The sequence below is a fragment of the Echinops telfairi genome, unplaced genomic scaffold (assembly GCF_000313985.2).
Source record: "Echinops telfairi isolate 266 unplaced genomic scaffold, ASM31398v2 ScPeMD7_7424;HRSCAF=8462, whole genome shotgun sequence".
Taxonomy (NCBI): Eukaryota; Metazoa; Chordata; class Mammalia; order Afrosoricida; family Tenrecidae; genus Echinops; species Echinops telfairi.
In genome coordinates this window covers 15,849,480-15,872,210 of record NW_022111324.1, presented here as the reverse complement: position 1 = coordinate 15,872,210, position 22,731 = coordinate 15,849,480, and the positions used below count along the sequence as shown (strand labels likewise).

The window sequence follows — 22,731 nt, the reverse complement described above, 5'->3', positions numbered from 1 at the left end:
AAGAAGATGGTCCCAGGATGAGCAAACTTGGCATCTGTACTTTGACCTCCCTAAATGTGGAAGAACCCCCACTCTGACACTCTATGACACACACACACATGTGCGAGCACACATGAACATGCACATGCACAAACATACTCAGGACTCGGGACTGAGTGAAGCAAGGGAGAAGGCAATAATCACTTATGAGATTAAGGGACCACTTGAGTCTTATTCATTCATACTAACAACATTTATCTAGTACCTTCTAAGTTCTGGGTGCCAGGGACGCCCCTGCACTTATGGAGTGCCCACTATACTTCCTGAAGTTCATCAATGGAAAGCTTTTCCCAAGGCACACCCCCAACATTTAGAAAATCGTAAACTAGAAACACTACTGTGTGTTCTAATTACTCCATCTGTCTTTAAATGTCAAACAAAGAGGAATCATACTGCTTTGGAATCTTCCACAGCACCTGGTATAGTGCTGGGTACATAGATGTTCATGAATACATGGAACAGAAGAGCTACAGCCATGGGGGGGTGGGGACTGGGTACTTGGGAGGAAGGAAGGAGGATGTGCAAGGAGGAAAGAATTGAAGGTGAGACAGGAAAGAGGTCACTCCAAAACTTTGTGCAGGCCCAAAGCAGAGTGCATAATACGGGAAACTTCCTGAGATAAGAATGTGCCATACTTCATATGTAAATATATGATGATGGAGAAATAGATCTCTGTGCATATATTCATAGGTTTAGTATTAAGGTAGCATATGGGCATTGGGCCTGCACTCAAGTACTCCCTCAATGCAAGAACACTTTATTCTATTAAACTGGAATTCCATGATGCTCACCTTCCCGGCACAATCGCAGAAGACAAAGGGTGCATAAGCAAATGTGGCGAAAAAACTGATGGTGCCCGGCTATCAAAAGATATAGCATCTGGGGTCTTAAAGGCTTGAAGATAAACAAGCAGCCATCTAGCTGAAAAGCAACAAAACCCACATGGAAGAAGCACACCAGCCTGTGTCGATGGGATCAGATACCAGGCATCAAAGAACAAAAATATCATATCATTGTGAATGAGGGGGGAGTGCGGAGTGGAGCCCCAAAGCCCATCTTCAGGCAACTGGACGTCCCTTTACAGAAGGTTCTCGGGGAGGAGATGAGCCAGTCAAGGTGCATTGTAGCAAGGATGAAACATACAACTTTCCTCTAGTTCTTTAATGCTTCCCTCCTCATCCCACCCCCTCACTATCATGATCCCAATTCCACCTTACAAATCTGGCTAGACCAGAGGATGTACACTGGTACAGGTTAGAACTGGAAACACAGGGAATCCAGGACTGATAAACCCATCAGGACCAATAATGAGAGTAGCAATACCAGGAGGGGAAGGTGAAGGCGGAGTATAAAGGGGGAACCGATCACAAGGATCTACATATAACCCCCCTCCCTGAAGGATGGACAACAGAAATGTGGGTGAAGGGAGGTGTTGGACAGTGTAAGACATGAAAAAACAATAATAATTTATGAATTATCAAGGGTTTGTAAGGGGGTGGGCAGGGAAGGAGGGGGAAAATGAGGAACTGATACCTAGGGCTCAAGTAGAAATCAAATGTGTTGAGAATGATGATGGCAAAGAATGTACAAATGTGCTTGAAACAATGGATGAATGGATGGATAAGAGTTGTATGAGCCCTCCCCCACCAAAAATGATTTTTAAAAGTGAATAAAAAAGAAAAGAAAAGAAATAAATAAAATTTTTAAAGAATTTGGCGCCCTTATATCCTGCAGCTCTCCTCCTCTTAGCTTGAACTCATGTGCTCCTGTTCCGTTTCAGCCATGGACAACCCTGTGGGTCTGATTGCTACGAACATCACTCCCACGGAAGCCCTGCTGCAGTGGAAAGCTCCTGTGGGTGACGTGGAGAACTATGTCATTGTTCTCACACACTTTTCAGGTAGGCATGGATGGCATAGACCAGGAAGGTGAGCATGGTGGTGGTGGAACCGACAGATCAGTGCAAAGACTTTATGTCAATCTAAGGGGTACATGAGAAATTTCCCCACTTTGTGTATGCATAGAATTCCTCAAGATGGCCTCAAACCCTGTGTAAGCTATAAGAATGGAGAAAGGTGAGTCTGAAAGGTGCAAGGAGGGATAGAAACAAACAAAAAATAAGGAAGAATAACTCAAAACAAGGTAAGACTTGCCTCAAATGTCAAGGATAAGAAAGCAGACGTCTAGATATTTGTAGAGTAAGAAAATCACTGAAGTTAGAGGACCCTGCTTGGAGCCAGAAATGCATCACAACAAGTAACAGGGAATCCAGAACTAGTAAGCTCTTCTCCTATTCTAGTGTCTGCGTCCAAACCCAGCTCCAATAGTCGAACCAACATACAATCTTGATTTTCAATCCCTTCTTCACCTCATTTGTTCACCTGACCCCATTGGAAGACCAACGCAAAATACTGTTGGGTAGTCCAAGTCTATTAATCTTTCTGACAGAAGAACATAAGAATTAGTGAAAAATGACCCCCTGCTTCAGTGATACAGGTAAGCACAGAAGGCTGCAGGCTATGTTCAGCAATTCCGAGAACAGGAGTGCCCCAAGATAGACGGTGTACAGGTGTCTTGATTTTCACAAAGGGCAGAGAAAGCCAATTCTATATGCAACCAAGAAGTAAACTCATTGTCCAAGCTTGGAAGGGTAAGTGCTAAAATAGAATATTAAGCAAATTAGAAAAGGAATCAGTGCTTACTACAGGCCGTCACAGATTCACTAAAAATAATTTTACCAAAACAAAAAAACACTTTAGGTTGGAGGGGGGTGTGTATTGGTAAATTAGGTAGGCATTAATGAAAACCTTATTACTTAATCTCTTAAGATGGAAAATTACATTATGGTCTGTATTTGATCTTAGCTGGGACGATAGCTGACTGAATGAGCCTGCTCCAAGAGTGAAAGGTCATTGTCATGGCTACATCTGACCCCTACTGTGTGAGCACGTTGCATCTCCTCTTGCTTATTGTGACCCTTCAAGTCTTCGCAGGGCCAGGCCTTCACCAGCTTTGATGCATTTTCACAGGCTGTTTCCTCCTCCAGAAAACTCTCTCCCCACTTGTCCGCCTAGAAAACGTGTCCTTCACATGTTCACCTTCCAGCACTATCTCTTCTGTTACAGCGCCTCCTCTTCTGCCAAGGCAGTCAGGTGCAAAGTGCACAGTCTCAGGATAGCACTTAGCTTCTCTTCTTCAACAAATACTTTTGATGACCTCCCATACGCCAGATACTCCACAGGGAAACAGGGATTCTGAGACAAAACACGAACCTACTGTCTCGAGACAACTCAGAGAAATGAACATTTACAGGTCAATGTGTGGGGCATCATTATAGAGGACAACAGAACACGGCTGTGGCTTTAGGGTGAGGGGGCTCCAGGGAAGCAAGGAGGCAGGTCTTGGCTAAATTTTAAACTAGAGAAAAGAAGAAAAGTGGGAAATCCAGGAAAAAGAGCATCCTGGGTACCTTGGTAGAGGTGTAAGAGGGCATGTGGCTGAAGCACTGAATGAGAGAGGGTGGGACGGAGCAAACGAGGAGACTGAAAAGATTTGATCTCTGCCAAAGAGTTAGTTGGAATTTTAACTTTTTTTATATGCCTTTCTTTGCCTTTAGACAATAAGCAACTGAAAACTCCAGGCCTTACCTGGTTTGGAAATGTACCTGGCAACATTTGTCAAATGCTGTGTGACTCAGTAGTCTCCTGCCATGATAGGATTGGCCCGAATCTAAGAGACAGTTTTAGCAATAGCTTGAATAAATAAGAAATACATGCTTACTGAATTTGTGTATGAAACAAAACTGTGAGAGATAGGATCCAAACTTCAAAAACATTTGAATCAGTAGAAAGAGTAGTCCCAAATGCAGCCAACAAGGCAAAGTACGGTTGTTAGAAAGTTCTGCCCAGTGGTTTGAAAGCATCTGCTCCATGAAGTCGAGGAGGGGGTTGTGAACAAGCGCCCTGGTTGGCAATAATCTCAGCCTCTCAGCACAGCATCTCACAGCTGTTACAGAGCACAGTGACAGCATGCCGATGGCACCGATGGAAGCACAGGCAGATCCTGTTTGCTGCGTGGGCCAGTTACCTATCAGTTGTCCTATGTTCTTATCTGGGTTTTGCATGTCAGAAGGGACACAGATCCACCGGTTCTTGTGTAGAGAAAAGCAACCAGGATTTTATGGGGGAAGGCATTGTGCCCACTTAAAATGGGGTTTGGGGCTTTAGGTGCTGTTGGTCATTTGCAACTCATAGTGGCCCCGATGTATAAGAGAACAAAACACCTCCCAGTCCTGCACCATCCTCACACGTCTTCCCATGCTTGAATTCGTTGTTGTAGCCCTATGACAAGCCATCCCACTGCAGATCAAATGGCTCATCTAAAGAAGAGATGTGTTGGTTAGCAGGAGTGGTGGGAATCAAGGGTTAATGTAGACAAAGAATTAAATTTTTTCTTTGTAACTCCTGAGGCCTGAACAGAAGACGTTCTAGAGAACAAAATTTGGTCTTCATCTTGTGTTAGGATACAAAAGAGACCGCGATCTCAAATATAATTTAAGGAGGACATTTATTAAGTCTTAAAAGAGAGAAAGATAAGACAAAAACACAGACACATTATCCAGATGAGAGAGGCCTTTAGCGTCTACGGAGTCACGACCAGGAAGCTATAGATAAATATGGAATGGGAAAAGGGAACTGTCACAAATTCATGATGGGTGGCAGATCGATGCATCACAGTTACAGGTGATGGTGGTGCAGTGGTTACACATTGGGCTGCTATCTGCATGGACAGCAGTTTAAAACCATGAACTGCTCTGCAGAAGAAAGGCCGGGCTTTCTACTCCCATCAAGAGTTACGTCTCAGAACCCCACAGGGACAATTCTACCCTGTCCTAGAAGGATGCTATGAGTTGGCATCCACTTGGTGGCAGTGAGTTTGGTTTCTCTGGTTTCCAGGTGGGAGTACAGAAGCAGGAAGAGGACCATGATGGGGACGTGTACATGATGATAGATAGAAGGGCTTACAAGACTGGTCCAGGGCCTTCTGACCAAGGGATGCTAGGGTGAGATTAGTAGGGCATGACTCATGACTGTGTGGCAACACACACACACACACACTACTCTCCAGAGTAAGGACACACCCAAGCAAGCCCCTAAAAGAGACTACCCCTCCCTGGGCTGGCTAGAAAGAGGTGGCGTAATCTACTTTCCAAGGCACGCTGCCTGAGGGCAAGATTATCTACACCCTTGGTTCATGACCAGAAACCATTCAACAGAGGCTTAATCTATGTGGAGACCCTGCAAATGGATTGGGGGCTGTCACCACCATCCATAGCCTTTTGCAAACAGGATACTCAGAATTTAAGCTCAAATACAATATAGGGAACATTTTCTCAATAAAAATGTAAAAAGGAATGAGTGGAGGATACTTGCATAGAATAAGATGTTAAACTATATAACCTCTAACAGATTTTTGCCATTAGAGATTTGCAAAATGCCTTTGGATTTTGTCTTTCTTACATTGAATAGTCCTTTCTGATCCTTATTCATATGATTTCAGTTGCTGGAGAGACCATCCTGGTTGACGGCGTCAGTGAGGAATTCCAGCTTGTTGACCTATTCCCCAGTACCCACTATACTGTCACCATGTATGCCACCAGTGGGCCACTCACCAGTGGCACCATCAGCACCAATTTCTCTACCTGTGAGTACATGGTCAACTGCATATATGGTATCTCTGAAGGCGTTTGTGGATGAGATGACTGGCTCCCTCATGGTGGACTAGATTATAGTCCATAGGCTTTTACACTGTGACATGAGGAGCTATGACGATTGTAGTGAACTCCAGGCCAACTGCCAGTGAAAGTGAGAGGCAGCTACTCTAAGTCACCTACATATTTGCATCTCTCCTCTGCTCCCACCCAGCCTCTGGGTGAGTGCCGCAGACGCGGGCCAAGAGAGACCCAGGCTGGGTATGCACTTCGCCAGAAAAATCTGTTGACTATTGTTTTAGCTTCCTGCAGTGGCTGTCACAGAATTACCACCAATGAGTGGCTTCAAAGAGCAGACATTCACTTTAGGAGGCGAGGAGTATGAATTCAGGGCACCGGCTCTAGGGCGGGGGGTTCTCTGTTCGTTGAGTCGGGGACAGGTCTTTGTCTGGTGCGACATCCGAGCCCTGGCACTCCTCGGCTCCTTGGCGATCTTCGTGTTTGTACGTGTTCCTGTGTCTAGTTTGCCCTCATTATGAATCAGAAGTTATTAGGTTGAGCATATACTTTGCACTCTTTCACGTAACAAAGAAAGTCCTATTCTCAAATGGAACTGTATCCATAGGTGTAAGGATTAGGATTCCGGCACAGATTTGGGGGAGACACATTTTAATCCATAACAGAGATTAAAGTATCTAGAAATAAGGGCATGAGATGCTGGGAGGAGTCATGACCATGAGACCATTAGACAAACTTATGAGTATTGTAACTTCAAGAGTAGACTCAAAGACACGTAAGTTTAACAAGATGTCACAAGCCATGCTCAGAAGCCCGGGGAAGGGGAAGGAATGACTGACTGCAAGCAGGGTCATGACACTAAGCAATAATCTTCTGACCCAGGAGTGCTCTTGATGCTTCTGTCCCGGCTACCACTAGGGTTGACCTCTGAGCAGCTCTTAGACACATTTTTAGCACATAGGTCCCCGTACCTGGAATCAAGCAGCCAGGAGTGGAGGGGCAGGCACATCCAGGCACACTCTCCTCTTTGCAGTCATGGACCCTCCTGTAAACCTGACGGCCAGTCAAGTCACCAGACAGAGTGCCCTCATCTCCTGGCAGCCTCCCCGGGCCGAGATGGAGAACTACGTCTTGACCTACAAGTCCACTGACGGGAGTCGCAAGGTGAGATCTTGTTGAAAGAAGGGGAAGACCATGTCTATCAAGCAAGCCCATTCGAATAGCCCGTGGAAATGGGAGAGGAGGGAAGGAAGCAATCCACAGGGAAAGAATTAGGCTCCCCATCCAGGGCGCACAACGTGTGGTGGAATAGCGAGCCTGACTCCATGACCGCTCTCTACACAAGTCAACGTAAAGCAGTCAACGGCTCCAATCCTCCATTTCTCCCCCTGGGTAGCAGGGCATCCACCCCTACAGCCTCCCTACATTTGGGTGATGCTTCCAAGATAACGATGCAAAGCTTCAAAGCCGATATAAGTACCTGGAAGTGGGACTATTTTCGGCCAAGCACACCTGAGCTGGGTCACAAACTCAACAGCTTTTAGTGGCTCCGTATAAGCATTTCAAAGGCGACATTCACCTGACTCACAGTAAAGAGATGACAGGTATTGTTTTATGTCATCAGTCAAAATAGTCCGGCTAGAGCCCTGCTTCAGAAACTTTACTGAGTAGTGGAATCCTTCTTTAAGTTTAATTGTATGCAGAAGCCAAATATACACAATAGATTGAAGCAGAGGCTGTCCATTAGATAGGGAGTGAGGGAGACCTAGACCCCTGCGTGCTCCCTCTGAAAACCAGTGGATGTAATAATAATAGTCCCAGTGCACTTATCCCAAAGTGCCCTTTTGAGACTGCCAGTGGCTGGTGTCTCACACAGAAGCTATCCTCTCTGCTGACTGGTCTCCTGCTTGTAGGGTGATGGGGAAGACAAGCATCCAGTTCTTTCTCTGTGTGTCAGTCCGGGTAGACTAGAGAAACAAATCCACGGACACACATATGTGTATACGGAAGAGGTTTATATACAAGAACAATTGTACATTAAGAAAGCATCCCAACCCCGCCCAGTCCAAGTCTATAGGTCCAATATTAGCCCATATGTCAGATACCAATCTATAAAGTCCTCTTCAGACCCACAAAACACATGCAATGAAGCCAAATACAGGATGATCACAGGCCAGTGGGTAGAAAGTCTTTGGGTCCAGTGGCATAGTAAGCATCTCAGTGCTGGCAGGGGCCTCTCTGTGGCTTCTCCGGCTTCAGAGGTCTGGTTACATCCATGTGGCTTGTCTTCTGCAATGTCTACCAGGGAGTAGCAGCGAGAGTGTGTCTCCTGCCTCCAAGAAGGAATTACCAGATTTCCCAGAATTCTCAGGAGAGGCCATGCCCACACAGGAGTCCCATTGGCTATCTCCAAGTTGATAGCCCAGACTCCACCCCTACACTCTCAATCCTTAAATTGACACCAGATTAGGTGACTACCACACTCTCTAACGTCCTGGCTGGGTTTGGGGATTTGGATTTCCTCTCCCCTCTTCCCATCTGGCGGGCTGGTCTCTCCCTGCCACCTCCCCTCCTCTGCTCCATCCTGCAGGAGCTGATCGTGGACGCAGAGGACACGTGGATCCGATTGGAGGGCCTGTCGGAGAACACAGACTACACGGTGCTCCTGCAGGCGGCCCAGGATGCCGTGCGGAGCAGCATCACCTCCACCACCTTCACCACAGGTGAGAGAGCGGCAGCCACTTTGATGCCTTCTTCTCCCTGCATGATGTGTGGCTCGCCCTTCAGCAGCCTTGCTGGGGCTTGTCCTGGGAAGAGCCTATCAGTGAAACTCGATTACCTTCCTGCCAAGGAAAGGAATTATTCCTTCTACTCCTTCTTCCCACCCCCACCCCACCCCCCAGCACTGCAAGAAACTTCTCACCACCAAGGCAACCAGACAAACCAGCTGTGCACTTCTCTGGTCCATCTGAGCCAACCAAATGCACTGAGCAAAGACATCAGGTTCCTGCTCAGGTTTTCTCTAAGTGTTTCCCCTCTCCTCCCCACTCTGCCACCTAGAACCCGACACTTGCCTGGTAAAAGGAGCGTCCAACCCCACGTCCTCTGCCATCCAGTCGATTCCGACTTACAGCGACCCTCTGTAGGGTTTGTGAGGGTGCACATCTTTACAGGCGCAGAGAGCCTGCTCTTCTCCAGCAGAGCTGCGGGTGGGTTTGCACTGCCAGCCTTGTGGTTGTTGGTCCAATGCTTACCCAACAGTGCCACTAGGGCTCCTTCAGAGTAGCAAAAGCAATCCCTGACATTCAAATCTGCAGCTCTTCCCCACACAGAGGATACTTGCATGTCCCACTGGTCTCAGCTAGGAGCTCTGGCAACATCGTGGTTACACCATGGACTGCAAGCCACCAGGTCAGCAGTTCAAACCCACCAGCTGCCCTGAGGGAGGAAGACTTGACTTTTTATTCCTGTTACAGTCTCAGAAGCCCAACATAGCCATTCTACTCTGTCCTACAGGGTCCCTATGAGGCAGAATCAATTCTAGGGCAGTGAAGTTTTGAGTGAGTGTTATCAGCTCATTCCTTTGAACAGTTGATGATGAAGATCTCATTGTTCCCGCTCACAGCTGATGAAACCAAGGTATATAGAAATCAAGCGGCTAGTAAGTGGTGGGTCTGAGTGTGAGGTCGACTACCTTTAACCCAGACCTTCCTCTTGTCTCTCTTCATTGAAGCCCTCAGAAGACCTGAACAATTCAGTTAAGAGCTGAGAGTAGGCTAATGTCTATAATAGAGTCTCGGGGTGGGACAAATCATCAACACACTCGACTTATTATCAAACAGCTGGAGGTTCCAATCTACCCAGAGGGGACTCAGAAGGAAGACTTGTTGATCTACTGCTGAAAAATCACCCACTGAAACCACTATGAAGTCTAGTTCTACTGCAGTGCATGTGGGAGCACCATGAGTCAGAGTGGACTTAATGGCAATTGGTTTAATACCCTAACAGCAAATAAACCTATCTCTTACCTTTCAGCAAGGAACTTTGGGGGTGTAGTGGTGACTGACCACAAGTTTAGCAGTTCAAAACCACCAGCAGCTCCATGGGAGAATGATGGGGTTTTCTACTCCCAAAAGAGTTACAGTCTCAGAAACGCACAGTAGTTCTGCCCCGACTCTTAGGGTTACGATGCGTTGGCATCCATTCAATGGCAATGAGTTTGGTTTGGGTTTTGGTTTTCTTAGTCAGCCTTTGAATAAGGAGTTCTGGTGGCATAGTAGGTTACTCATTGAGCTGATAACCCCAAGGTCCATGGTTCAAACTCACCACCTGCTTTGTGGGAGAAAGATGAGACTGTCTACTCCTGTAAAGATTTAAAGTCTCATAAACCCAAAGGGCAGCTCTGTTCTGTCCTGCTAGGAGTCAGCATCAACCCGGTGGCAATCCATTTGCACTGTGCCCCTGGGCGTGCTATTTGCTATGGACAATCACCCCTACTCATAGATGGGTGGCATGCGTCACAATACAGTACTCGCCCAAGAGTCCGTAGCTCATAAGAAAGAGGATGTCATTTGGACCTATATGTTCCAACTCTGTGGCTCACACTGTTACTACTTCCCATGGACTCTCCATGCGCTCTTTGGTGTGGGACTGCTCAACCCATTCGCAAAAGTCTCCTCTGCCGCATGGATTGCGCATGTGTGAGGCAAGCCTGAGCATGTTGCTGGGTCCAGCCTCACCACTAGTATGATCTACTGTCCTAGAGCAGTTCATGGCTAGTATGGTCTACCATCACAGAGCACCCCGTGGCTAGTATGATCTACCGTCACAGAGCAGCCCCTGGCTAGTATGATCTACCGTGACAGAGCAGCCCATGGCTAGTATGATCTATCATCACAGAGCAGCCCATGGCTAGTGTGATCTACTGTCACAGAGCAGCCCATGGCTAGTATGATCTACCGTCACCGAACAGCCCATGACTAGTATGATCTGCCATCACAGAGCAGCCATGGCTAGTATGATCTACTGTCACAGAGCAGCCCATGACTAGTATGATCTGCAATCACAGAGCAGCCCCTGCCTAGTATGATCTACCATGATAGAGCAGCCCCTGGCTAGTATGATCTACCATGATAGAGCAGCCCCTGGCTAGTATGATCTACCGTGACAGAGCAGCCCATGGCTAGTATGATCTACCATCACAGAGCAGCCCATGGCTAGTATGATCTACCATCACAGAGCAGCCCCTGGCTAGTATGATCTACTGTCACAGAGCAGCCCATGGTGTTCCTGCCCGGGCTCCAGAGATAGTTCCCTCTGACCCATAGAGATGCCCGACGGTCCTCCAGCTCACCACCCCCACAGAGCGGCCTCCCCCTCTGGACTGGTTCTAAATGACAAAGGGCACTAGCCCAAACCCACCAATATGCCACCAATAATTCTTTAGCATAGAGCATTAGTAAGTTTGCAAATGAGTATTATTTTCCTCTTCTTTTTAAATACCCCCATGAAATCCCTACTCTGAGCACATTGTCCATACAAATCTTTTTAATGCAAAAACAAATCTTGGCCATATAGCCAGGGCACGAGCCCTGAGATGTGTCCTCCTCGGCCACTGGAACTTGCAGGACAGCCGGTGTCTATTGTGGGGCTGAGGTCACTATACTCACCCTCCAGGCCTTCTCCATGAGTTTCTATGATGGGAGGTGGTGTTCTCGTCTGTGGAAGCCCTTCCTCGCTCACTCACCACTCCACATGGTCCTCTTTTCCAAGCTACCAGCCAAAGACTCTTGGATTAGAACTTGTCACGGCATCAAGAATTTCTTTCCCCTAAAAAGGACACAGACAAAAGCCACTTGACAAAGCTCCCAATCTCCATACTCACTAGGCCTGAATGAATCTGTCCATCCCCAAACTGCCTGGGTTTCCACACTTCCTCAGAGAGCCTGGTTCTCATCCTGGTAGGGCTACAGCTGTTAGGAGCATGCAACACTATTCCTGAAGTCTTTGTGGTGTCTGTCCTAAGCGGGCTGGATGGCAGACCAGCCTCTGTGCACACCCCTGCTCTCACTGAGAGCTGTCCAAAGACTATACGGGAGTTTGGATTTCAGATCTGGAATTGGCCTGGGGGCTTGGCAGGATCAGCTACTCAGAGGGTCCATGGTCATGTGGAAATGTGGCGAGGGGGCCTTGAGTCCCTGTCTTTGTTTGGTGACCAATGCAGGAGACTTTGGAGTGTCTTCTGAGGAGACTCCAATTGACACTGGGCTCCCGGGGAACTGACCACTGCCAACTTAGAGAGGAGAAAAGGCCAGGGCCCACCTGCACGTGCAATCTGCGCAGTTCCTGACCCAACTGCTCCCCAGGGGCTGTGCAGCACCATAGCAGGGCTCGCCTCCCGTACAGGGAAAACGTGGGCCCGTGTTTGGAAGTTTGGTTTGGATGGAAAGTTCGCATTCAGATTTAAGTCGCTGCCCTGATACACATCACACCCTGCTGACTTAGTCTTGACCATGCATCAGAACCCATGGGGTGGGGTTGGGGGTGGGGGGCACTCGTGTTGCAGAATGGAAAACTTAAGGATAGGAGTAATGTCGACTGGATCAAGCAGTGAAATCCCTGCTGCTGCAGAGCATTCACGGTGGGGAGGGGTCTTTGGTGAACCAAAGCCCCAGGAGGAGAGGATTCTCAAGCCCCCATGCAGGGATGGCTCACCAAAATGTACTACTGCAGGGCAAGATGCCCAAAGTGCCACCAAAAGCAAATCTTTCTGAAGGCATGGCACGCTCCATTATTTGCACTTGAATGTTAATGAGTGTTCATCATTTGTGCCATTGCCCCCTACCCTGAATACTGTAAAAGACAGAGGAGCCAGAGGATACAAGGGTACCACTTCCTAAGGGTAGGAATGGGGAGGTGACCAAGAAGGGAAAGAAGTAAAGTTAAAGAGGAGCAGAGCATCTTCCCTTCCCGGAGCCCTGGTGGCGGAGTGGTTATGAGTGGAGCTGCCAACTGCAAGGTCAGCAGTTTGAAACCCTCAGCCGCTCCGATGGAGAAAGACAGGACTTTCTACCCCTGTACAGAGTTACAGTCTCAGAAACTCACAGGGGCCAGTCTACCCTGCCCCCAGGGGCCCCTGTGAGTCAGGATTGACTCAATAGCAGTGAGTTTGGTTTGAATTTTGGGAGCTTCACTTACAAGATTGGAAGGATGCCAGGGCCACCATAGGTAGGCGCTGCTCCTGCTGAGCAAGAAGTCAGAGGACGCTGGAAGCTTCCTATGGAACAGCAAACCAGGGCTAATGGATGTAGAGGTGAAGTTCATTCCAGCAGCTTTTCATGGACAGTTCCTGGCCTTTCCATTTAGCAGGCTGGCTGATCTCAGCAGATCACCCTGTTTGTTCTCATCTTCGATCATGGCGTCCCTTGGTAGCACAAATGGTAAAGGTGCTCAGTGGCTAACTGAAAGGCTGGTGGATTGAGTCCACCAGAGGCACTGTGGCTGAAAGGCCTGTTTATCTATTCCCAAAAAAACAGTCCATGAAAGCCCTCTGTGGCACCGTTCTACTCTGACACAGCGAGGCTCGATTTCCAGTCAGAACAGCTGGAAGGCAACTAGTTAGTGCCCTTTTGGGCTTGTTCTTTTGGTTGTTTGCTTCTCGTTGCTCCCTCTCACTTCTAAAATAAAATAACTTAAGATTAGACCCCAAAGAAGTTTCCACCCATGGATAATCCTTCACCTGGTCCTGAATGGGTAAGAGACTCATTTCAAGCAAAAGCCTACTTTGTGGTTTGAAAAAGAGTTGAGATGTTTTGCAGTTCTGTTTTCATTTTAGAGAGAGAGAGAGAGAAAGAGGAGTTTACTCCAATAAAATCTCCGAGCCTCCTTTGATCAAGATGTCTCCTCTGGTTGTGTTTCTGCCACCTAACGGAAGCCCATTTCATTCTTTCCATCATGTTAATAACTTCCTGTCCCCTTGTCTCTGGTGTTTGCACAAGATTCTGGGGGGAATTAAATACAAGTAGTATGGAGGAGGGGAAAAGAGAGGGATACATTATTTATCATTTACTGTCGCCTGAAATTTCATCCAAGGTCTACTTGTCTTTTAGAGACATGAATATAAATGAGGAAACAAATATTCCCCACAGCGCATCGAGGGCTTGGTGAAATGATCATCGGAGAGGCAGATCTCATTGTCTCTCTTAAAGCCGTCCGAAGCAAACAAGGCTCTAACTGAAGCTTGTCCTCGGAGACTGTCTAAAATAGGTTGTCTTGACCTTGGGGTTCAGGGAAGCCGTGTTGCAGAGGCAGGTTGAAAGATCGGTAATACAGTCTCCCTGTACTGCCTTTGCTCGGCCTCGACCAGCCCACATCTAGGCTGAGCTGGCCTGTAGGATCAGTGTAAACTCTGGAGTCCACCACAGCCAGAGGGCTCCTTTCTGAGGTTCTAAAAATTAATGAAGATTAAAACAAAAGATCTCACAAAGCCACAGAGTTGAGAAAGACAGCCGTTGGAAAGGAGAGCTTAATTCTCACTCCCGACTGCTCTCCTTCCTTGCATATCAGACCCAAAGTGGGGAGCCGACGAGGATCTTCTCTACTCCACTAGTGAGAGACGACTGGTGATCTTCAGTCAGTGACACGACCCAATCAGTAAAAGGAGAGCTTGCTTTCCCCTCTCTGGGGCTTGACGTGGGGAAAGGGGTCCCCCACCCCACCAGTGAAATGGATGTCAGCATGACCCGGCCGTGATCCTTGGTGGTCTGGTAGTGATGCTGCGCTTGTTAGGTGCCAGCCACCAAGTCAGTTCTGACCCTATGCACACAGAACGAAACCCTGCCCAGGCCTGCGCCACCCTCACAGACGTTCCCATGCATGAGCCATGGTGCCAATCCATCTTCTTAAGAGCCTTCCTCTTTGTCTCTGCCCCTCTGTTTTACCAAACACGATGTCCTTCTCCAGACTGGGCAGAGACTTCTGATCCACAGTCTCTGTTCCAGAGACTTCTCCAGAGACTGACAACATGTCCAAAGTGCGTGAGATGAAGTCTCGCCATCCTTGCCGCTAACGAGCACTCTGACGGTACTTTCTGTAAGATAGATTGATTTTTCCTTGCAGTGACAGCCTTGGGCAGTCATGTGACGATGCAATCATCTCCCGTGCTGTGATCAGATGGTTTGGCGTGAGGGAATTGGCATGGGCTGCACCACGGTCCTGATCCAATAGGAGGGGGTGTCCCTGGGGTGTGGCCTGCACCACCTTTTATCTTACAAAAGAGGAAAAAAGAGGGAGAAGCAACCAGTGGAAGAGAGACCTACTACCCCCACGCAAGAAGAACCCGGAGTGGAATTGTGTCCTTGGACCCAGGCTCTCTGACCTGAGAACCTATGAGGACCAGAAGACACAAAGGGTGCCTCCCCCAGAGCTGGCACCCTGAGTCCAGACGTCCAGCCTCCCAAACTGTGAGAGAATAAACTTGTGTTTGTCGCCGCCACCCACTCGCGGTATTTCTGTTGTAGCAGGACTCAATCACTAAGGGAGACACTGAGCACCCAATGTGAAGAAACCACTCCCTGCATGTTCAAAGTGGCTAGAAGTACGGGAGTCTGTTGAAAAGTCTGCGTTCATCATCCTGCCCAGTTTATCCCCTATCCCCAACACCAGCCTCCGCTAGACCCTGGCTGTGTTTATCCATTCTGTTATTGCTTTTCACTGCTACCCCTTCTTCCATCATCCGCCTATAACTATGCAGATGTGTTCACCTTGGTACCTTCTGTGTACATGTGCTTTCACAATGTGCATTCTTGGAAAAGTGTTTTGAGTATAAATATTTAAAGGTTTGTATTGTACGACTCCCACTTTTGCTCGGTGCTATTTTTAAAAGCCCAGCCATGATGTTAGGTATATTTTTAGTCTTGTGCATCCAATTGTTGCAAAATATTGCCTGGCGTGTACTTGTCACATCTCTCCACAAAGATGGACATTAGCTTGTCTTTGGCTTCCCTCGGTCCCACGTGGCGCAGCAGCAAAGACCTTGCACACACGCACCACGTTTCGGTAAAGTAAAGTCTGGGGGATGGGTACACTGAGACCCAGAAGAGGAAACGCTGGGCCGTGAAGGACTGTTTGTTGAGTTGAACTAAGTGCTGTTCTCCCCATAGCTTTACTAGTCAGCACCCCTGTAGCAGGACATGGAGGCTCATAGTTCAGAATGCTGATATTGCTCGTGATCCACTTTTGTCACTATTGACAGCCTCGCCGGCATAATCAAAAGCTAGGTGAAGTTCAGGTGCATTTCCTTAAACAATGAGTTTGGATTTGAACATCTCTTCCCGTGCTTGTTGACGTGTTGAGTCTCCTCTCTCAGTGGATGACCTGCTCGGATGACGTCGTGCCATCCTTGTCTTTAAGGACACTCTGGCCATGCTTCTTCCAACGCAGACGTGTCAGTGCTGCAGGCAGATCCACAACGCAAATGCATGGATTCTCCCTCAGCCTTCCGGATTCAGCGTCCGGCGTTCTCGTGCACGCGATCCGATGGAGATGCCACGGCTTGGGTCAGGCACCCCTTACTCCTCAGAGGAACAGCCTTGCTTTTTCAGTACTCTAAAGGTCTTGTGCAGCAGATGTACCTAGTGCAACACGTCTTTTGATCTTTTGACTGCGGTTTCCATGAGCATGGATTGTGGATCCAAGCAACACAAAACCTTTTTGTTATACATTTACATTAAATCTATCTTAAATTATACATTAATATAGTGAATCTCTAAACTTATATGTAATGTATCTTAAAATCACCATATGTACATAGATCTGTTTTGGAATTCTGATCTAGACTTTAGACTCTATCCTATGGTCTATCTGTCTGCTATTTTGACAACACTACCTGGTTTTTCACATGTATGACTAGAATATACCTTAGTACCTGGTAGAACAAGTGCTCTCACTATTGTTTTTCAAGATTAATTTACATACTTGTTGAACTTAATTTTTCCATAAACATCTTAGAGTATGCTTATAACATTCTTTTTTTTTAATTTCAAATAGACTTTAGATTGAAATTGCAATGAATTTGTAACTTAACTTAGGGAGAATTGCCATCTTTATCATTTTAAGTCATCCCTTCTAAAAGCATAGAATGTTTCTACGTTTATTCAAATCGTAAGCATGTTCTTTACTAGAGTTTTAAATTTTCCTCTATAGCACTCTTTATGTTCTTGCTTATTTCTCTCTCGTCTGGGTTTTAAAACTTGGTAGCATAAAATTCTTTATAAAGCCTTTTATTATTTTAATCTCTGCCATTACTGTAGCTATTTCCCCTTTTTTTTTCATTTCAGATTTTGCTTAATTTCATCTTTTCCCTTTATCTCTTAATAAATCTTGCCAGTGATATCATTTTCTTATTGATCCTTTCAGAGGAATAGCTTTTGGATTGAAGATCCATATCCATATTTATAAATCCCTATTGATTTCTCAGATGCATCAAAAGAGCACCTTCCCTCCAGAAGCCCAAGTACTTGAGCAAGCTCTCACACATCCCTGGCCCCCTCACTGCCCAGCCCCCAGACATACCCACCCAAAGCTCTCAGGATTCTCTGCTTCTGCCCCACAGCAACCCTGTAATACAGAGGAGCTCTGCCCCATGGGGCAGTCTGATGTCAGAAAATCCGAGGAATCGCCAGACAAAGTATGTGGGACTATCCCTCCACTAGACAGATGCCTCTGACTGATCATTGAAAGAAAGATTTGGATCCTCAGGGGACTGGCCCTTGGGGAGTAGAAAGCATGTGGTCTGCAGAGCTGCTCTGGGACCTTCCTCCACATCTGCTGAGGATGGAGACCCTGACGCTCCCTACTCTTCTTCCTGATCCATGTCATCTCTCTTCCTGGTGTCCCGCTGTGAACTCCTGAATAGGGTTCCTTCTCCCATCTAATCCAGTCTCCACATTGCAATGAGGATTATACTTATAGAAAGTTAAGCATAAAGTCCATCAGTGGTCTCCCTTTCCTATAGCCAAGTCCTTTCATGGCATGATTCCTGGCCACCTCTCCAGGGCTCTCATCCATCCTTCCAAGACATAGCTCCTGCTCTGTCTTCCAGATGAATCTTCAATTTCCCAAATGGACCACTGAAACATTATTTTACCAACTTGTGGTTAGATTCTATGTTTCTATAGAAAGAAGCCTTTTCAGATTGGCATTTGGCCATCTTTGACCTCACCTCCGGCCTCTTTCCCCATCCTTCCCAATCCCAGAAGACATCACATGGCACACTTCCGTTATAGAAGACAGAGCGTGTCTTCCCCTCTACGTTCCTGTTCTCCCCCCTCAGAAATCAAATGCATAGCCACTGAGTCAATGCTGACAGTGGGACTATCTTTTCCTTCTTTGTCGTTCACCTCTGAGCCCCGTGTTTAGAACCCAGTAGGCACTCCTTAGACATCAGTTGAATGACTGTACAAGAGAATACACATGTGGGTCTACTGGAAGACGTGGCAAAAGTGGTGAAGGTCGTGGATCTGACCACTCAGGTGGGCTCCACAGTTAGCCTGGCCCTGTCCACAGCCTCTCATTCGGTGTAGCCAGCCACCTTGCAAATGTGGGCCATTAGTTCACACAAGAGGAACTAGGGGAGAGTCGATTACCAATCCACTTGTAGAAAAAAAACAGTCAAAGTGCTTGTGGCCAGCTGGTCCCCCTGTGCTTCTGTGGAGCAGTGACAAAGCCACCTGGCGAGGCTGTTCTCTGAGAGAAACACTGGCAGAATGGCTGTATAGGCAGCCAGTGGGCAGGCACTCCCCAGAGCCATTAACTCCAACCATTTTGTTCAAGGGTACAGAACAAATAAGGGACAGGACAGGGGACAGGCCGAGCACTCTCCTCCCTCACTCCCAGCCAGCTGGGGGCCCTGTGATTGTGCTGTGGGTCACGTAGCTCCTTCCACTCCACTCAGCATTCAGCCTCGGGATGCCCAACACAAACCAATTGCTGAGCAATTCTTCCGGCCAACGCACCGGTCCTGCTGATCTCGCCATTGCATCTAGAAACACTTAAGCATGGGATTTTGCAGTGTACCGATCACTTGGCATTGCTTTCCTCTTAACTTGGTAATCATCACAGCCTGGGCTTAAAAAAAAATCTACACAAACCTCTTCCCAAGCCAGGCTCCAGCCACTGCACAGAGAGGAAGAAGGCCTTCCAGTGTTGCTCTTGGTCCTGAAATGTCTTCCTTGGGGGTAAACAACCACTATGCGGATCAGAGTCAGGATGAGAAGTGAGCTTCTGATGGTGTTAGATGGCCTGGCATCCATCTGCAGAATGCCCTGGCCAATGGGAGTCGGAACGTTATTAGTAGTAGTTAAGCCAGAGTCCCCAAACCAGGACTTATGGTCCAACACTAGAACACAGCACCAGGCTCACATTCAAAACTAAATAGGGTCTCTCATTACCGCTCCTTCCCCACCCCTCACCTAATCTTAGGATCAGCCCACTGAGGGCATACCCACAAGGAAGACAGACAGGAGGGAGCAGGGAAGATGGCCTGAAGCTCGGTCTATCACCCAGTCGCATGGATCTAGACCTGCGGTTCTCAACCTGTGGGTTGTGACCCCTTTGGGGGTCAAACGACCCTTTCACAGGGGTCGCCTGACTCATAACAGTAGCAAAATGACAGTCATGAAGTACAACGAAAATAATTATATGGTTGGGGGGGTCACCACAACACGAGGAACTGTACTAAAGGGTCACGGCATTAGGAAGGTGGAGAACCACTGCTCTAGACAGACAGCTGCCCACAGAGCTCCTTTGGGACATTGCTTATGTCACCCCTTGGTCTCTTAGACCCAAACCCCAAGATCCACAGTCTTCCAGTCAACTCCAATGCAGGGCGACCTCAGGTGCCACAGACTAGAGCTGCTCCACGGGGTTCCAGGCTGGAATCTTCGCAGGAAGTTACCAGGCCTTTCTTCCACAGCCCTCCTGGGTGGGTTCGAACCACCCACCTTTCCACTAGGAGTCAAGCCACCCAGGGAAGCAGAGAAAGGGTGGAGTTGGGTTGCCATGGCCGAAGGTCCACCAACGTACTGACCTGATGAAAGAGCAGGGCCTTCCCTCGAGGGAGGGCCCTGACTGAGGAGAAGAAGCTAAAACAGCCACGTCATCAGAAACCAGCCCTTGGGCCAACAGAGGTTCAGACTGGGACGGTTAATATTGGCCCAAGCAAAGGGCACCGCTAATATTGGCCCAAGCAAAGGGCACCGCTTCGAAGTTTGTTCTCCCTTGGACCTAAGTTAGGAGTAGGAGGTCTCCAGTCACAGATGCCGCTTTCTCCTGGATGTGAATCCACTACCTACTGTCGTAATTTCTGAAAAGAATCCAAGGTGGGAATCCACCCTCCACCCCCAGCCCTAGCCCATGGTTAAGCACGGCTGCTAGCTGAAGTACAGTCCTTGTGCCTAGAAAGAGTTAACACACCTCCAGAGGGATCTACCAGCCTCCTGCAGCTTTTTCTAACCCAGGCCGTGTTACTGATGATCTCTGCCAGAGGATCTTTGGTTCGTGGGGATTTTGCCTTCTCTTGCTCAGAACAACCCTTGAGAATCTACGCAACAACTGTAGTATACTTGTTCTGCCACCAGGGGCCACTGTGGCGACTGACACCTGAGCTCCCTACCCAGCCTCGCTTCGGTGAACGCGGCAATTCTAGAATGCAGAACCCCATCGCTGCGGCACGCTTTCATTGACCCAGATGATCATTTTATGTGCTGAGCATCCAAACCATTCTTCCCTACCCAGCAAGCCCTGCCTTTAATTTGCTCAATCAGCTCCTGCAGCCTAGGAATGCTCTTCCGGTGAGCTCCTAGCTTCTTGGCCTGCTTACTGAACATTAAAATTTGCCCTGAAAAGCTAAGCTCTGAGACATATGATTTAAGCTTCTCTTTCAGCTAATTGGATATTGTTCTACAAATTGCGCTGTTCTCTCTGAAAGATGAGCGGCAATTTACTTCCCCTTCCCTCTCCTTAAACTTAAACTGAACTCTAAAACATAGCCTTCGGATTGTTTAGTACAATCAGGAGATTATTCCACAGGAGTATCAAATATCCATCTTCTTGCTAACACTCAGCTTGTTTGCGCATTTTTAATGGCTGCTCGGAAGATAGTGAAATACCTTTGATCCTTCTGAAAGGTATTTTATCTTGGCCCATGTATCTGTAATCATCACCAAAAAAAAAACCCCACACAGTAACTAGCTGCATTAACACACATTCACACTACAAGGTCCAAACCCAAACCAAACTCTTTGCTATTGATTTGATACCAACTCACAGTGTCCCTAAAGGACAGAGTAGAGCTGCCTCCTGGGAGTTTCTGAGACTGGAACTCTTCATGGGAGTAGAAAACCCCATCTTTCTCGCACTGGGCAGCTGGTGGTTTTGAACTGCTAACCTTGCTGTTAACAGCCCAATGCGTAACCACTACACCCCCATGGCTCCTACATTGCAAGGTAGAGTAGATTTTTTTTATTTCCATTTTACTGATGAGGAAACTAACTTGCAGGGAAGTCAGGCCATTTGCTTCAAGTCACGAAGGTAAGTAAAGGGGCCAGACTATTAATCCAGCATTTGGTTCTCAGATCCCATAACACCAATCCCACATATACTCTTTGGCCAGCCAAGCATCCGCTAAAGAGGGAGAAGGCAGGACGGCTCGGGGTTCTCATGCCCATGCACACTGTTTGAGATCCAGGGAGGCTTTCTTATAGCTCTTGGCGAAGGATCGTGGCACCTTGTAGAACCATGTCTGGTCTCCCAGTGGGAGAAAGAACCCTTTGTGGAAATTGCCTCTTTTCCTACACAGGGGGCCGAGTGTTCCCTCACCCGCAAGACTGTGCCCAGCATTTGATGAATGGAGACACCCTGAGTGGGGTTTACACCATCTTCCTCAAAGGGGAGCTCAGCCAGAAGGTACAGGTGTACTGCGACATGACCACCGATGGCGGTGGCTGGATCGTAAGTACTCGACACCGGTCTTGCCTGAAAATGCCCTCACCCACCCACCAACCTCAGTGCCGTCAATCCAAAGTTCAACATCTTTCTGACCAGGCCTTCAGCCACTGCCCACATGCCCATCTTCATGGTCCTTAAGACACTTAGTCTGCAGCCCAACCACAGGCTGGGTGAGGCAGGGGAAGGCCCAAGCGTCCTGAGACTGTAGTGTCCTGGCCTTTCCTCCTGCTCCTTCTGCAAAGACAGTTTATGTAGGGGGATCCCGAGGAAAGGGGGTCCTGCTGTAATCCAGCAGGGATGGAGGCGGCTCCCCTGCATGAGAAGGTAGGCGTCTATGCAGGGAGGGGATTAGGATCCTCTATCCAAGGAGCAGATGAGGGGCAGCACGTGGACAGCCATCACTTGATTACAAAGGCCACCTCTGTCCTCATCCATCTCGGGCCTTCTGCTTCCCCCCCAGAGCTGCCTCCGCCTGCAGAGGCAAGAAAAGAGGTCCCACCTCCCAGCCTCCTGCCATGCTGGATGTGCTCCCCGAGAAGGGCTAAGACCCCGGATGCGCTGCAGAAGACAAGAGCAACTGAAGGCGCACACAGGCTGCAGTGCGCCTGGTCCTCCCTGGACCCAGCCTGGAGCCCGCCTGTCCTTCCGCCCTCCTGCCCCACTCACTCACCAGTGGCGTTGGGCTTTTGCACCCAGCACAAATGGGTAGCTTTTGAATAGAGTTGAATAGTGGCTGTGCTCGTAACTGCCGCTCTTGGGAAACATTCTCTTTTATGTATCTGACATATTTGTGCCTCGTTCTAAATGCATAATTGGAAATGGAAGCTGAGGCTGATTTATTGGAGGTTAAATGGAATTAGCACTTAAACAGCTCGGAAAGGGAATGATATGCAGTTGCTTTGCCCGCGATCTGGGACCACAGTTCCTAGCTCATTCGTCGTCCTTGGTCCTGTTTTTTT

At 48.0% G+C, this 22,731-nt stretch overlaps 1 protein-coding gene across 1 annotated transcript in view; it reads left to right on the top strand.

The window, feature by feature from the left end:
* TNR (tenascin R) overlaps nt 1-22,731 on the top strand; it is an 87,172-nt gene that overhangs the window by 50,946 nt on the left and 13,495 nt on the right. The window contains exons 14-18 of the mRNA XM_004706817.2: nt 1,820-1,939; nt 5,599-5,742; nt 6,801-6,931; nt 8,358-8,490; nt 21,624-21,775. Coding sequence (XP_004706874.1) covers nt 1,820-1,939; nt 5,599-5,742; nt 6,801-6,931; nt 8,358-8,490; nt 21,624-21,775 — 680 coding nt within the window. The remainder of the gene's footprint in view (nt 1-1,819; nt 1,940-5,598; nt 5,743-6,800; nt 6,932-8,357; nt 8,491-21,623; nt 21,776-22,731) is intronic.